Raw genomic sequence first — 18,136 nt, forward strand, 5'->3', positions numbered from 1 at the left:
TCAGTCTGTCCTTGGTGTTTTTCCTGGAAAGAAGTGGCTTCTTTGCTCCTCTTCTTGACACTAGGCCATCCTCCAATAGTCTCCAGCTCACTGTGCATGCAGATGCATTCACACCTGCCTGCTTCCATTCCTCAGCAAGCTCTGCCCTGGTGGTGCCCCTATCCTGCAGCTGAATCACCTTTAGGTGATGGTCCTGGTGTTTGCTATACTTTCTTGGGCACCCTAAAGCCTTCTTCACAACAACTGAACCTCTCTCCATGAAGTTCTTGATAATCTGATATACAGTACTGTATGGTTGATTTAGGTGTAATCTTAGGAGCAGTAACCTATGCCTGTGAAGGCCTTTTTTATGCAAAGCAATGATGACTGCACATGTTTCCTTGCAGGTAACCATGATAAAAAGAGGAAGAACGATTTCAAGAACCACCCTCCTTTTAATACACCCAATTTGCTAATTAGAACCCAGTCAGCATGACAGAGTGATCTCCATCCTTGTCCCTATCAACACACTCACCTGTGTTAATGAGAGCATCACTGAAATTATGTCAGCAGGTATTTTTGTCACAGGGCTGAAATGAAGTGGAAATGGGATTTTTGGGGATTTAGTTCATTTTCATGGCAAAGGGGGACTTTGCAGTTATTTGGAGTATATACAAAATGACATAAAAACTGAAGCATCAAACTTTGTGAGAATCATTACTTATGTCATTCTCAAAACCTTTGGCCACAACTAATGGATGCCAGATGAAACTGTTTCATCATATTGGTCAAATATATAAATATATTGGTAGTAGCAGTTCATAAATATTGTCATGTGAAGCAAGAGTAAAAGTACCCGTATGGATGTTTATTTCATGCCTGATATACAACAGTAAATCAGTGCATATGGCTTTTATCATCACAAAGCATCATTTCTGTACTTTTGTCAGTAAAAAGTTTGTTGAGCGGTATTAAGGATTGGACAGTTTGGTGAAGGCCATCTGCAAATCCAGTTCTAATGTGATAAAATGGTAATACCGGGATGATGCAGTAATTGAAATATCCAGCTGTCTTTTCAGTGTCCTCCAGTCAATAAGGCTGATCAGATTTTAGCAGGTCCCTTTTCACTCAACCATCATCAATTTGCCAATTAGCCCCTCTGGGCCATTTATTGACAGCGTGATGGAGGGGGGTGAGGTTAAAATAAGGTGTAATTTCAGTGTGCAAGGTTAAAAGGTTTAATTCTGGCCATACATTACATTTACTTAAAGCAGCAGTGGACTGATTTCTGCTCTGTTTGTAGTTAATTGTAGTGATATTAACAATCTGAATGCACAAAGAGATGGAAATGGGCTAAAATTGGAGTAATTGACAGAGAAGGTCTTTCTTTCTTTCTTCCTCCCTCCCTCCCTCCCTCACAGGTAGGATGGCTGTTCAAATTAGCTAACCCCCACTAGCCAAAGACCCAGCTAGTTTGGCATCTGTATTCATCAGTGCCAGAAGGCCAGGACAATTTTAATATTATTTTATGGTGGTGGCATTTTTCATCCAGCCAGTGCCCAATAACTTCCAACTTAGATTTTATGGCTTTGCACCCCCCACCCCCCACTCCCACCCCTGCCCTTTCAGTCTCTCTACATACATCCTGCTCAGAATTATCCACTCTTAAATATTATTTCTCCAGCTCTTTACCTCTACTATATTTTCACAAATGATGCAGTCAGTAGTTTCTGACCCTTTCCTTTTGTATACTTTCTTTGTTTTTCTCCTCCCTTTTCCTCTCACATCTTCAGTTTTCTCCCCTTTTTTCCATTTATGACCTGCTGCAGTGGGCTGGGTAATGAAGGCAGTGTTATAAAGTATGGGACGTGCCTTGGGGCAGACTCAGAGCCTGTGTATTGGCAGATAGAAAAATTGAAATAGGATGAGGATGGAGACAGAAGGGCATAGACTGAAGGATTAGAAGGCCATGAAACAAAGAAATGATCCAAGATTAGAAAAATGTAGGAAAACATTACGGCAACAAAGAAAGTCATTGCTGGTATGGGAACATTTCTTCTGACTGCCAGCGTTTCTACAAAATCTTCTACAGACTAACTATACTCAGGGTGGGGGGGTTAGGGGGATTTTTTCACAGATTATAGTTAGTTAGTTCTGGCCAGGGCATGAATCCAGTAAGGGTCTCCAGGCTAGGCACCTCCATGCTATCCAAGCCTACCACGGAATATGATATCTATCTATCTGTCTGTCCTGTACTAACCTCAGTCCAAAGTGAAGCAAGTGAATATTAATCCAAACCTAAAATCAGTTCAGAAATATTCTGTAAAACCTTTGCAAGTGCTCCAGCCTGGGGAAATAATCTCTGTCTCTACATTAAAAGTAGAGAAGGACAAAAACCCTGGAAGAGATACAGAAAGATAAAGAATGAAAATAAAGCGCCAAAAAAAACAGAAAATAACATCCGCAAAATCCGAAATGGGTATCTAGGTGCACTACCACAAACTCAAGGTGGTAAATTTTCTTAAGAGTGAGCTAACTCAGCATTTTCTGAGTGCAGGAGGAGCTGTTGGTGTGGAGAGCTGCACAAATCAGTCTGAAGAGTAGGCAATAACCATCACAGCAACAGGCGGGCGGGGTTGTTCGCTCCTAAAGCATTGCCTAATAGGGTCTATGTTTTGCTCTGGCCAATTTTTAAAATACTACTTATAGGACTTTGTGTGGTGTGAAAAGCAGTATTCTGGTTTAGCAGAGCCTCCAAGGTGGAAAAGGATAAAATCAGTTTTATCCTTTTTGTGAAGTTGAACACTCCTCCCTATTGACGACTGATTGACACACACGTGGGTGTATACACACACATAGACACACACATATGTGGTAGGATAATTTATTAAATTCAGCTGAGATGCTGGATTGGGTGATTTCCCTGTTTCTGGTCTTGAACTAATCATTCACATGAACTGAAGTAATCTTCAGTATTGGACATATATCGCCAGGGACGTTAAAAGTTAATAAGCATGCTTATTAACTTTTACATTTTTCTTTATTAGTAAACCATAAACTGCACAGTCTACAAGTTTTTTTTCTGTTGTTTAACCCAGACCCCAATGAGATGATGGATATAACAAACTGAAAGTACGTTATTGGTTTAGTTCAGCCAAAGAAAAGCTGAGCATGTGTTCACTTGACAGACAAAAAACCCACCTGCTTCCAGTCTGAAAGTTACTGCAATATTACCTAAGTGTTCTTTATGAGCAGCTTTGTAAGGTTTTGGTTCTGGTAAAACTAATAATAGCAAACACAATGCAAATCAAGAAGAAACTACAGCAGATTCACTTGTGCAATCCATGGGATTGAATTATCTTTATGCTAAGGTATGTGTGACCTGTCCAGACTGTACCCCACCTCTTGTCCTATGACAGAGATAAGCTCCAGTCTCACCCTGCATTTGATTTAAAAAAAAAAAAAAAAAAAAAGAGACAGGTGGATGTATGAGTAGGATACTGAGATTACTGAACAACTGCATGTTTGGCCGTGTAGCATTGTTTGGTATTCTAAAGCGTCTCATGGTCCATAGTGTTTGCCTAAAACCAAGTTGTGTAAGTTAGAAAAACTATCCAAATTTCTCAGTGACTGTTGATGAGACAGTGTTTTCAGGCTTAGTGTTATCTTGGGAGACTTCTTGTTCTTATTTATGCATGTATTCACTGCACCCCTATTAACCAGGAACCAGTAAAGTTTTGCCAGAATACCACTTTAGTATCTGGACAGGCTCAATAGAAGTGGTCCAGAGTTGTTTTAATAAAGGCATTGTGCAGACTACCCCTGAGTCCAGTGTTCGCCTTGAGACACAACACAATAAAGCACAAGCAATTTAATAGTTTTAAGACCAGCAACCACCTATATTACAGTCATATTGCTATATATTTTTTTCTATACATATTATTGCCATGGGCCATTGTGCTATGCATGCAGCAAAGCTAATTAAATATACAGAAAGCCACATCTGTCACCGGGCTATCCCCAACAATGGCTATATATGTATTTGCATGGTTGAGAGAAAATTGTTTAAGTATACATACCTGTACACTAGCACAAGTGAAAGTGAGGAAGGCATGGAGGGATGAATGTATGGATGGATCCCAGCTGCTATACTATGACCTAAGCATTTGCAGGAACACAGGAGGAGTAAGAAGGGCATCCTTTATCCATCCTGCTCCCCATAGACATCTTCAGAAGTCACTTACAGGGGCATAGAAGGACTTTCTTGTTTTTGCCCTTAGGGGTTGCAGCAAGGGACATGAGATTCATATGTTATTGTGGCCCTGAGGAAATTGTGTGTGTATTTGTTGGTGCCTGCATACTTGTGTATGTAGACATATGTGTGTGTGTGTGTGTGTGTGTGTGTGTGTGTGTGTGTGTGTGTGTGTGTGTGTGTGTGTGTGCGTATACGTACTATTGCATAACTGTACGTGAGCCTATGCAGCTTTTCTTTTGTGCCTGTGTGTGTGTGTGTGTGTGTGTGTGTGTGTGTGTGTGTGTGTGTGTGTGTGTGTGTGTGTGTTATTTTAGCCTAGAGGCTAAGTGAATGAACTGTGCCTCTGTGTCCTTTAACACCCTCTTTGCTGTCATCGCTGCTGTGCAGTTACACTGTCACACTCACGGTAAATAACCGTGCCCAAATTAGTCTTTTTATGGCCTAAAAGAATGGAGTCACACCATCATGAATGTTTAATACATTTTCCCAGGCTCTTTGCTGACAAAAGCATAATTAAGGCTTGTACATAACAGGCTGGCTCAACGAAAATGCACCATTTTCAGCAAATTCACAAGTGGTAGTTTGGGAGAAGACTCATAGTGTTGTTCTTCATAATCTCACTCTCGTGCCTTGCTTTTAAACCTAACAGCAGAACATGGACACAAGATGCTACAGAGGTTGCACTGTTTATTGCATTGTAATCTTTAGATGTATTTAAGTAATTTAACAATACTTTTACAACTAAGCAGTGAAATGTAATTCTTTTTTCAGCTCTTTGAGTCTGCATGTGTAAAACCAACTCCAAAAGAAATGGTCCGTGTTTTTAAATGACTTTACTGTCAGTGCTTTGTTTTGTTCTTTTTACATTTCAGGAATGTGTAGAATGAGGGTGTCTTTTTTCCCCTCACGTTAATTTAGTTCATTACGTTTGAGTACTAATTCAAACATAGAAGGCAGAGAAACATTGACCCATAATTGTGTGTAAAGAAACAACAACAAAAAGAAAAACTGCGATTTGCAATTACACTAAAAAGTAAAAAAAAAAAAAAAACGAAAAAAAAAAAAAAAACTTAGTGAGGAAAATCAGAATAAATCAACCTTTACTTCTAAATATTGCATTTTAAATACAGGCAGTGCTCTCATTATTTCCAAATGTGGGCCTCGTGCATGTTTTATGCCATCTTAAAGGCAATGTCTATGAGCAGAATGCTGAATAATTGACGAGATGCAAAGCTGGATCAAACGGCAAGTCTGCCTCTGTTTGTGCCGCTCTCTATGCGCAGACTTTACCTGCTGTGTGTGCTGCTATGAGCTTCCATTAATGTTTGTGTGTGTGGTCAATAGTATAAAATAATTTGTTTTTAGTCTCTGCATACTTACAGATGTATGCAAATGCTGGTTTGTCAGAAAATAGCTGAATTCTTGTTTTTTTGTCCTTTAGCTGGTGCGATGATCACTTATGACTGCAGACTGAAATAGTTTTTGAAATAGAAACTCAACATTTGTAATGGATCAGTGTAATAACTGCATTATGGTTGGCTGGATCCCCTCATCCACAAGGGTCACTGATCACCATGTTGTTGCCAGTGGCATGTTTCAATGTTTTAAAAAGCAAAAAAAACATAATTTCCATTTTTGTTTTACAGTCTCTGTTAATTTCATGTCCAAACTGTCCATGTCATTAGTTTGCTGATACTGCAGTTCAGTTTCAGTCTCTGAGTTTGACTGTACTGACATCATGGTATGTGACCAAATGTCTCATTTTTCAATCTGCTGCAACACCACAACAGGTGTGGAACAGGAATCTAACTGTAGTGCATAAATCAAAACTATGATCAAATTATTTTTGACAGAATGCATTCATTCCAAAAAAAGGAAGCATCTCATAAAAGAAACATGTCATATGATAAGGCTGAGTTGTTCCACTAAAACAGAATGAGTTCATATTATTTCAATACAGTGCCTAACTGTGGCAGCTAGAGATCTGCATAATTACACTTGGCTTTTTATAGTGTTATCATGGCTATTACACTAGCTGATTCCAAAAAAAAAAAAGAACAGTGTATAAAATGTAATTTAAATACAGATTGCAGTGATTCAAAAATAATTTAAACTATTTTCTAATAAATATGGGTTTTAAATGATATACATTCAATTTAATATTTAATCACATTATTAATGTCCAAACCTTTTTTTTTTTGAGGGGGGGGGGGTTGCATGCTTTACAGTAGGTATTAAAACCATTACCTAATCTCACGCGCACACACACACACACACACACACACACACACACACACACACACACACACACACACACACACACACACACACACACAAACTATTGTACACTCACACTCAATTGAGCCTGTCATCTTCTCTAATGGCCATCTACTCCTAGAGAGCTATTAGAGTACAGGACATGTTATTGGAAATCAAAGAGGATTTGGAGTCCAGGGCATCTTCCTGCAGGAGTAAGTACCTAACAGAGGTCAGCTTGTTACAAAAACACGCTCTGTCAACTCTGACCACCAGGATGAATTAGTAAATCTCTGCTTCCCTCATTTTCATGGTTACTGTGATTATTTCAGTGATGGCATGCAGGCACATTTTGGGTCTACAGATACATACTGTACATGTGGCTGTGATGCTGTAAATTTACATCCCCATCCATCCATCCATCCATCCATCCATCCATCCATCCATCCATCCATCTTCTTGTATTTATCCAGTTCCGGGTTGCGGGGGCAGCAGCCTAAGCAAAGAAGTCCAGACCTCCCTCTCCCCAGCCACCTCCTCCAGCTCATCTGGGGGAACACCGAGGCGTTCCCAGGCCAGCCTACAGATTTAATCTCTCCAGTGTGTCCTGGGTCTACCCCAGGGTCTCCTGCTGGTAGGACATGGCCAGAACACCTCACACAGGAGGTGGCCTGGAAGCATCAGATACCCGAACCACCTCAGCTGGCTCTTTTCAATATGGAGGAGCAGCAGCTCTACTCTGAGCCTTTCTCGGGTGACTGCACTCTTCACCCTATCTCTAAGGGAGAGGCTAGCCACCCTTAGACCTGGGACCTAGGGTGTCCTGCTGCCACGTGCACTTATGAACATCATTATTTTCAAACATGGTCTTCCTTATGAACAAACTGTGGTTTGCACAGTAGTCCAATAACAGAACACCATTCAGGTTGAATTCAGGCAAGCCATTCCTCCCAGTCACACCACGTCAGGTTTCACTGTCGTCACCCACATGAGTGTTTAAGTCTCCCAGTAGGACAGTGGAGTAACCGGATGGAGCACCCTGCCCTGCTAGGCTAGATATTCTGAACTGTTGTTTGACGCATACGCGCAAACAAGTCAGGACCAATTCCCTGGCCTGAAGGTGCAGGAAATTCTTGTCCACTGGTAAAAACTCCAACGTACAGGCAGCAAGCCAAGGGGATAGAAGGATACCCACACTGGCCCACTGCCTCTCACCAGACTGGAGCAGAGTCCAGCCCTTCTACAGAAGACAGTTTCCAGAGCCCAGGCTGTGCATTGAGGTGAGCCCGACTATATCTAGCTGGTATGCTTTTAACCTCACACACTAGCTCAGGCTCAGGCTCCTTCCCAACTAGAGAGGTGACCTTCCATATCCCAGTCACCAGCCACAATAGCCAGGGATTGGTCCACCATGACCTCGGCTCATGGCTGCTGTCTGATACACACACTAAACTTGCTCTTGCTTTTTCTTTCATATTTTCATGCTACATGCTGTGTTAAGAGGCTAAAGATATTCATTAGGTGTCGTTTGCTAGTAGCTTAGATACTGTCAAATGACACCTAGATAGATATATTAAATGTGCAGATTAGGTGATTAAGATGATTGCTCAGGAATCTGTTTTTACAGATGACCTTCTTTTGGATACTTATTTACCATAAACTTTGAATTCAAACATATTATATAAACATATTTTCTTTCAGCATCACTTAAAGAAAGTATAATTGGAAAAGCTGTTAAAAATTTCATTCTTTCGAAATCATAACATAATTCCTCAAATAATCTAGGTAACTCGTAGACACTGCTCTGTCAGTGGGTTTACAGTGGGTGTATCTTTTTTAAGAATATTTGAAGAATTTGGGTTTGAGAATATTCATTTTTAAGCAGGGAGAACGGAGGGTGTGCTCCAACTATGGGGGGGGTCACGCTACTCTGCCTCCACCGGTAAGGTCTATGAAAGTGTGCTGGAAAGGAGGGTCCATCTGTTAGTCGAACCTTGGATTCAGGAGGAACAATGCAGTTTCCCTCCTGGTCGCGGAATGCTGGACCAGCTCTTTATCCTCTCGAGGATATTTGAGTGTGCGTGGGAGTTTGCCCATCCAGTCTACATGTGTTTTGTGGACTTCGAGAACACATTTGAACGCATCCCTTGGGGTATCCTGTGGGAGGTGCTGCGGGAGTATGGGGTGTCTAGCCCGTTGTTGCAGGCCATTCAGTCCCTGTACAACCGCAGCGAGAGCTTGGTCTGTATTGCCAGCAATAAGTCGGACTCATTTCCTGTGGGTGTTGGACTTCGCCAGGGTTGTCCTTTGACACCAATTCTGTTCATAATTTTTATGGACAGAATTTCTAGGCATATCCAAGTGGTGTAAGGCTTCTGCCTTGAAGAATCTCATCTCTGTTTTTTGTAGATGATGCGGTCCTGTTGGCTTCATCAGGTGGTGGCCTCCAGCTCGCAGTGGAATGTTTGCAGCCGAGTGTGAAGCGGCTAGGATGAGACCTCTAAGTCTGAGGCCGGAAAAGGTTTAAGTGCCCACTCTGGATCAGGGACGAGTTGCTGCCCCAGGTGGAGGAGTTTAAGTATCTCGGGGTCTTTTTCATGAGTGATGGGAGAAGGGAGCGGGAGATTGACAGACGGATTATGGCTGCCTCTGCAGTTTTGTGGACACTGCACCAGTCTGTCGTGGTGAAGAGGTTGCAGAGTTTGAAAGCGAAGCTGTCCATTTACTGGTCAATCTACATCCCTACGCTCACCTATGGTCATGAGCTTTGGGTAGTGACTGAAAGAATTAGATTGCAAATACAAGCAGCAGAAATGAGCTTCCTTCAAAGGGTGGCTGGCCTCTCCCTTAGAGATAGGGTGAGGAGTGCAGCCATTCAGGAGGGGCTCAAAGTAGAGCAATGGCTCCTGCACATCGAAAGGAGCCAGTTGAGGTGGCCCGGCCATCTGGCTAGGATGCCTTCTGGGCGCCTCTTGGGTGAGGTGTTCTGGCCATGTCCTACCAGGAGGAGGCCCTGGAGCAGACCCAGATCAGACTGGCGAGATTATATCTCTCGGCTGGCCTGGGAAGGCCTTGGGGTCCCCCCAGATGAGCTGGCGGAGGTGACTGGGGAGAGGGAGGTCTGGGCTTCTCTGCTTAGGCTGCTGCCCCCGCAACCCAGCCCTGGGTAAGTAGAAGAAAATGGATGGATGGATGGATGGATGGATGGATGGATGGATGGATGGATGGATGGATGGATGGATGGGTGGATGGATGGATGGAATATTCAAAGCAAACAGAAAAGACTTGGCTTTTTTCTTTTTTCTCAGTGATAAAGAAATTTCATTAATAGGCAGCTGGACTAACTGGATCTGGTTGCTTGATCAGAACTTTTAAAACACTGTTTAATGCCCCCTTTTCAGTTAATTTGTAAATCAGAGAAGAATAAAGGTTTGGCTTCTTTCTTATTTTCTTTAATAAAAATAACATTTAATACATACAAAATACATAAAGTATGTGTTGTGTGTTATTGAAACATTGAAGACATAAAAAGACAGCAGATGAAATGGAACAAGTTGATTGCTGTGTAAATTTATGTTAGAAATTATAATGAAAGGTAGCTCCACTAGCTAATGTACCTATATAGATTTGAATCCAGTTAAAAGACTATACTGTAGGCTGGTCTCGTAGTATTACTGTACATTTTTTCATTGTCTTAATCATTTAGTGTAAACTCACATGGTGTTTGAAAAAAAAAAACTATTCAAAGGCATTTGTCCAAGCTAAGGACCACTCTAAAAGAGAACTAAAGGTGTCCTTGAGTCAGCACCACTGTGTGGTGTCTAAGCAGAAAATAATGCCAGACCCCAGAGCAGCATGAAAGTTAGAAGCAGAGATGTACATTAAAAGCTGTGGCTAACAAAAGAAGCGCAGTGCAATTGATCTAAATTGTGTGCAAAGGCAGGACTTTGGGGAAATCAGAAACTTCATTAAAGTTTCATATTGTATTTCTGTACACTTGCAGTTTCACCTTGTGTCTCTATTTACTTAAGGGCCCATACTGAACAAAGTTAGAGGTACCCTGTGGTTTTACATTACAAAAACTTTAACACTGCAACTGTTTTTCATAAATGACCAAAATAAAAAAATAAAATGAACACTTTTTGTTCATTTAGTGTTCAAGAAATGTTTCTTTTAATATTAATTTTGTGCTTTTGCACTGTTCACTGCATTGGGTTGTGTTGATGGCGTATGAGTAATCCATGTTTTCATGACATAGTCATCATAAAAGAAAAAGCCAGCATTTATTAAGATAAAAATATTTAATCTTTATATGTGCACAATATGTCTAATATCCAGAATGTATGATCGCACAGTGTGGACCCCTACAGTGTCTGTTTACAGTTGTGTGATATTCTGTTTGTATCCTCTTTTTGTTGTGTCAGTCTTTCCACCTTTTCATTTAAACACAAAATATGCAACACATCACAGATTGCACTGATTCTCTGGCAGACACACAAACACACCACACATACTACTGGGGCATTAGTCAGCTAGGGTTCCCCTTGCGCTGCAAATGATCTGTGAAAAATATACAGAAATCCTCTGTCAGTCTTGGACAGATAAAGGCACACATTCAGTAGCACCTATTCTCAAATTCAAGTATACAAAGGTGCTAGCTACTTTGCCAAATCTCTTTCACACACACATGCACATGTGGCAGAACCAGGAGGCAGATATCATTGATAGCTTCCCAGGTTTGAAGGCCTTTTGCTGGCAGAGGCTTTTAGTGAGACTGGTACAACTGACTGTGTAGTTTCTTGCTGGGCCTTTTGTCTCAGTCTGTGGGTTTTGGCTTCAGTAGGAGATGAAAGCAACAGAATCAGGTGAGCACTTCACAAAGCATAGAACCACATCAATGAAAAAAATTCTAAAATAACAAGCATACTGTATTAAAGTAAGCAGCTTAGCCAGGTCAGATAGTGTATAAAGCCCAGATGTTGTTGGATGAATGAAAGTGTACATAATAAAAGCTGCAATAAAATTATGTAATAAAAATGTAATACAGCCAAGCAAGACTAAACTAGAGCCACTGCAGTTAAACATAATCCAGCCAATTGCATAAAAAAAGGGTTGCATGATGGTACAGTGGTTATTGTCACCTCACAGCAGGAAAATTACTGTCTCAAAATTTCTGGCCTTTCTGTGTGTCTTCATGTTCTCCCTCCTACAGCCGAACGACTTGCTTGTTTGGTTAATTGGTGCTTCTACATTAACCATAGGTGTGGGTGTGTGTCTATGATAGCTAGGATCCAGCCCCCCCCCACATGGACACATTAATTTGGTAGATGGTTAGGAAAATTATAGATGGATGAATTGAGATAAAATAGAAACATAATGTTTGCTTTATTCACTTTGTTTCAAAACATTGTTTTGATAAGAACTTACTTAATTAGGTTGCACATTTATCTATATTCAAGTGGAATACTCAAGTGACTTGATCCTTTTTTTGTTGTTAAATTGTTTTGAAGATGATTTGATAAAACTGTAGTCACAAATGTTCACATGCTGTTTAAGAATTGTACACGTTCTGACTTACCTTTATTTTCCAGGGTATTCAAAAAAGGTTACTCCACACTGTAAAGCATGCAAGGTCCTACGATTTAGTAAACATTCCCATGACCCTTTTATTTTAAAAAGGAGTTGTTTCTCATGCAATGTCTGGTTTATTTGTAGCCACTTCAGTGAGCTTAAGTTGCCTCTGTGAGTTTATGTCTCAATCTGCCTCTGAGCTCTAACCTTCAAACTACAAAAGTGCTCTGATGCTATGTTCAGGCTGTGCACACTTTGATATATTTCTAGATGTGTATGAGTGCATGCATGTGCATGTGCCTGTGTATGTGAGGCATAGCCCTCATGTGACAACCATGCCCTTTTCAACAACAAACGCACAAATAAAGCATGCTTAGCTACACATTGTTTCTCTCAAATGTCTCCAACCAAAAAATACAAATACTTCACTGCTTACTGGCTCACATGGGCCCCCACTGTGCTCACATCCAGTGATGTCAAGAAACATAGTAGCTACATTCACATCTCACATTTTTCCATAGCTTGCACCATAAGTGTGCTGCAGGTGTGATGAGTTGACACAATTGACAGGAAATGAAGGACAGGAGGTGTAACGAGAAAAAATGGTGGTGAGCAGGAAGGGGAGAGGAAAAATGGAAAGGAGGGAAAAGAGAGGAACCCATGGTGTTGGTAGAAATTGTTTCCATAATGTTTGAAGGCTGCAACAGTCCAATTAGGCTGCAAAGAATCAGGATTACACACATACACACGCACACACACGCACACACACAAACCACTCTGCCCTGTAAGAGATAGAGGCAGAGAGCGAGGAGGAGAGGATAGAAAGGAAGGGATGGTGATGTGGAGTGAAAGTGGCAGTGAGTTTTGTAGAGATGGCAGAAACCAGGGGAGAGCAGCCTCTATGCTCATGACAGCATCTGAAATCCTATCCACTGGAGGAAAAGGGAGACGACACTTCCATGAAGGAAATGCACAGGAAAAATGAAGCAAGTTGGGGGAAAGGGATAAAAAATGACAGAGAAAATATATGAACGCACAATGTATGAGAGTCATAGCAAGAGATGGAAATGGCAAACACAGAGATTTTTGGACATTTGTGGTCCTTAAACACTATAATAAATAGGTGACTGTTTGGACAGCTTTGGCCAATGTGGGTGGGCAGCAAACTACAACTGTTTGCTTTATTTACACGAATTGTCCTAGATATCAAATCTCATCCCTGCTATACATAATAGTGCCAAAGTTTTCTGCTGAAAATAATGACATACAAATGAAAAGCCTTTTTAACTGCACATACTGTGAAGAGCCTGTGTGTTTATAAAACTGTATTTTGTGGTTCTTTATTTCTGTGTGTGATACAGTAAGAGCTCAATGAGTAAGTTTCTGAGATGTAATAACCAAAAATCTCCCCCTGCAGTATTATCAAAGTATTATCAAAGTCTTCATAATTTTACTATTTTCTCCACTGTCTATTTTGCAGACCTTGACATACCAGTTCTGACAGTACACCAGACCATTAGTGATGTGCGTGGCAGTTACTACCAGGAGAAGACGGTGTTCCTGCGCTGCACCGTCAACTCCAACCCTCCTGCGCGATTCATTTGGAAACGTGGGGATATGCTCATCGAACAGAGCAAAGACAATGGGGTGGATATTTATGAGCCTCTTTACACTCAGGTACACATCAGCAGATACACCTCACAAACACCCTGCCAGGTGTGCAGTCACTCCCTGCTGTCCATGCTTACCTTCAGAACATGTCTTACAAAATCTCTCCCATTTGAACAGTTCATCAAAATTAAGCCTCAGCCGGCTGACTCTCTTGTACTTATTAATTGAAACTACTATTCAATTCAGTGTTTACTTAAACAGTGTTAAGGAGTTACAGTATTGTTGTCAAAGGTTAGTCATAGGAACTAAACTCTCTTTCCTAAACCCCTCCCCTGAACAGCATTTATCCAATAATTCTGCAGAGCAAGACTGTTAAGCTTTGGATTTGCCGAAATCCTGCATGTTATACTTGGCATTAAACGACTTGTAATGAGTGTGTACTGCTATTAACATCATTTGATTTCATGTGTATAATCAGTGGCCTATGCAGTGGTACATACCAGACAATTGTTTTTAAGTTAGTAAATGTTTCATTGTAACCTGCAGCCTGTAACCATGTTTTGATTAAGTTATTCAGTGTATGGCACTATGCTTACTTTTTCCAAGTCATTATGACCCTTTAAAAAAGCACTTTACTGCTCTATATCAGCTGTATATAGCATACAACTAAGGTTAACAAGAATTCCATGCCACGTTATTTTTTGCAGTTACAGGTTTTATCATAAAAAGTCCTTTTGTTACATGATATTTCAGCATGTTGCGAATCGTAGTCCTGGACTCTACATCAGTGGTCACAGCTCTAACCTGCTCTAGGAAATACTGTATGTATTCTCAAAATCCAAACGTTTTATGTGAGACATTCAAGTTGGCCTTATAATATAAAAAGTGAAGGATACTGTTTGCAAAGCAAGCAAACTTACTTTAAATCTAACACAACATAAATCTAACTCTGCCCTGGTCATCCTTGGTTGTGCTACAATGCATTGTATCATTCATAGTGCAGATTTAGTTTCACACTTTTAGAACAGTGTATCTATTGCTCCTCTCTTTCAGTATTTTCAACCATTTCATGGAACTGCTGTTAGCTTGATTAACTAGCTGCAGGTTATAAAACAAACACATTAGATTCTGAGTTACCAAGCCAGACAGACCTGTTTTTCATAGATATTACTATACTAGTTACTATGAAAATATAATGGGTTATAATAACAAAATCCTACCAAAACAACTCCAGATTAGTGCGGTAATTCTTCACCACCTGGCATTCATCTTGCTTTTTTGACTCTGGGAATTGTGCTGGGTTTTTTTGCACAGGCCTGGTCATCCTGTTTGGATTTATCATTTTAGAGTAAAGTAGTTGCTGGATTGAGAAACCTGCTGTTAAATTATCACCCCAAAACTGCAAACAATTTTAAGTATAAAAGTCTCCCCATATTTTTTTTTTTTTCCATGTGCCAGGTGTAACAGCATTGTATGGCGGACAAGATTCAATTAACTTTAATCAAAAGGTCTTTTTTAATTTTAGTGAATACAGCTGTAATGACTAAAAATTTCATTAAGATTTTAAAACATCCAAAATTTAAAAAAATGTAGTTAAAATGGATAGAAATTGGGATGTACACTGAAATGTGTTTGCAAACACATGGATAATTGTGTGTTGCACTTTTATATTGTTGTTTATTGTAGCATCATAAGATTGTTTTCTCCTCTCTTTTAACAGTAACACAGGCGCTCTTTTAATTAGCTTAAAATGAGCTGACCATCGAGTCGAACAGTCAGTTACGTGTTAATTTACCCAGCAATATCAAGTAAGCTGACAAAATTGCCAAATAAACAGTCCCCAAGCCTGCTCCCCAGGCTGAGCACACAATTGTTGAGTTAGTACAACTGTTCCCATTTTCTTCACTTATCAAAGCGCCAGCAAGCAACAAAGCAGAGCCCCTGGAGTTCAATTAACCAGCCAGCAAAGCTCTTCTCAGGGCTGCCTAAGACATTGTCTACTGTATCAGACACAAAACCTTGATCTGAAAAATCATCAGTGATGTTAAAAGGTGTGTGACTGCTTTTGTGTGTCCAAGTCAGTGTGTGTATGTCTATATGAGAAGAAGCGAGTACTGTATGCTACTGCGATAACAAATAGCTCGGTTTCAGAAAAAGAGAGAGTAATGAATACATGTAGATTAAATTTTTTTTTTTACCCGATCAGTTTCATTTTTCTGACTGTTACATTACAAAGCTATTTGGAATGTACCAATCATATAACAATGGATGAATATTTGAAATGCATCAGCTGATAATAAGAGCATGCAATATACAAGCATAGGATGTGTGTATGTGTATGTGTGTGTGTGTATTTGTCCATGTGTCTATGGTAGTATTTGAGTTTCTCTCGATTTGTATTTGACCCTGTTCTGCACAGTGAAGCTCATCAAAAATGAAAAAGACTTTGATACAAGATTACAACCCAGTTGAGAAGGGACTTAAATAAAAGTTATGGGCTTTCTAGCTTATATAATACAATGAAAATAAGATTTTTATGTTCATATTAATGCTTGTATGATTAGATAAGTCATTCAGATGATTATGGGGTATTTATATACATTTCAGCATGCTGCTGTATGGTGTCCTGTTTCTCCTATTTAGGGTGAGACCAAGGTGCTGAAGCTGAAAAACCTAAGACCCAAGGACTTTGCTGATTATACCTGCCAGGTGTCGGTCCGAAACGTGTGTAACATCAAGGATAAGTCCGTCACCTTCAGGCTAACAAATGCCACAAGTAAGTTTTTTGAGTTGTGTTTCTTTATTATTATTATTATTATTAGTAGTAGTAGTAGTAGTATTAACCCCCCCCCCTCCCACACACACACACACACACACACACACACACACACACACACACTAATACTTGGTTAAATGTCCCTTAACCCTCCTGTTGTCCTCGGGTCAAAATGACCCGCCACTGTGTTAAAACCCCCCCAAAAATCCACTAAATGCTATTTTTTTAACTTGAAATTTTATGACTTTTCCTAGATTGGCCCCAACAGTAGAAAAAGTGAAATGTTGCTTTTATTCACATTTCCATGTAAGCTATACAAAAAAAGTTACAAAGGTGGTCTTCGGGTCAAAATGACCCGTGAGGCAAATAGAGTTGAAATCAAGGTCACAGAGTTATTTAGAAACCACAGAATGTTACAGTGGTTTAGTTGGGTCTCTGATCAATCAGTAGCAGAAGTAAACAAGGCAAATCAGGAGGTGTTCTCGCAGACTTCAAAAGACCACCTGTTTATTTCCAGAGGTTATAAAGGTGCTGCAGATAACAGGATCCCGAATTCTGTCTGTGCTGAAGCCATGTGCGTTATAACGTTGAAGAGGCTATAGAGCTGATTTTCTCAGATGTCCAGCAAGACAACTCTGATTCAGAAGAGGAAGTGGAGGATGTATCCGAAGAAGAAGATGGGGAGGAATACAACCCAGAGCATGATGAATCATCTTCAGAAGAAGAAGAAAACCCTAAAGCTGAAAGAGAGACTTTCCTTTCAAAAAATGGCAAAATAACATGGTCCTTAGCAGCATATGACCAACACGGCAGACATGCAGAACAAAATGTCATAAAGATGACCCCAGGACCGACAAGGTATGCCGTTTCTCACGCCCATGACATTGTCTCTACATTCTACCTGTTTATCACACCAGCAACAGAAAAAATAATCCTGGAGATGACAAATCTGGAAGGTTTTCGCAAATATGGAGACAGCTGGAAAAAGATGGATGAGACTGACCTGCAGGCCTACTTAGGGCTGCTAATCTTAGCAGGCGAATACAGGTCCCGAGGTGAGGCTGCAGCTAGTCTATGGGATGTAGAGAGTGGAAGGCCAATTTTCCAAGCCACGATGCCACTCAAACTCTTTTCACACCTACTCAAGACTGCTACAATTTGATGACCGTGAATCAAGACCAGCAAGACGTGTGACAGACAAACTTGCAGCCAAAAGAGAGGTATGGGACAAGTAGGTGGAGTGGCTGCCCTACCTCTACAATCCAGGGCCTGACGTAACAGTGGATGAGCAACCGGTTCCATTTAGAGGTAATCTGTTTTCATATTTGTAATAAAAGTGACAAGCCAGCAAAATATGGGATCAAGTCATGGGTGGTTTGTGATGCCAAATCAAGCTATGCTTGGAAAATGCAAGTCTATACTAGGAAGCTGACCAGTGGATGCCCAGAGTAGAACCAGGGCATGCGAGTTGTGCTTGATGTGACAGAGGGACTGAGGGGTCACAATGTGACATGTGAAAATTTCTTCACCTCTTCACCTAATTAGTTGATTGGGTTATGTTATGTTTATATTTTTGCATTGTACATTGTCTTAAATTGTTCACTGGACAAAAAAACAGAAACTGAGTCATTGGGATGAATAAAAATGCATTCAAACCTCCTTTTTGCACATTTTTTTCTTTAGAAAGG

The 18,136-nt window shown here is 40.4% G+C and overlaps 1 protein-coding gene across 1 annotated transcript in view; it reads left to right on the forward strand.

Annotated features, from left to right (window-relative positions):
- Positions 1–18,136, forward strand: part of mdga1 (MAM domain containing glycosylphosphatidylinositol anchor 1) — a 238,551-nt gene that overhangs the window by 128,212 nt on the left and 92,203 nt on the right. Inside the window, exons 5-6 of the mRNA XM_030758507.1 lie at positions 13,542–13,738; positions 16,316–16,448. Coding sequence (XP_030614367.1) covers positions 13,542–13,738; positions 16,316–16,448 — 330 coding nt within the window. The remainder of the gene's footprint in view (positions 1–13,541; positions 13,739–16,315; positions 16,449–18,136) is intronic.

Source organism: Archocentrus centrarchus, chromosome 3, assembly GCF_007364275.1.
Source record: "Archocentrus centrarchus isolate MPI-CPG fArcCen1 chromosome 3, fArcCen1, whole genome shotgun sequence".
Lineage (NCBI taxonomy): Eukaryota > Metazoa > Chordata > Actinopteri > Cichliformes > Cichlidae > Archocentrus > Archocentrus centrarchus.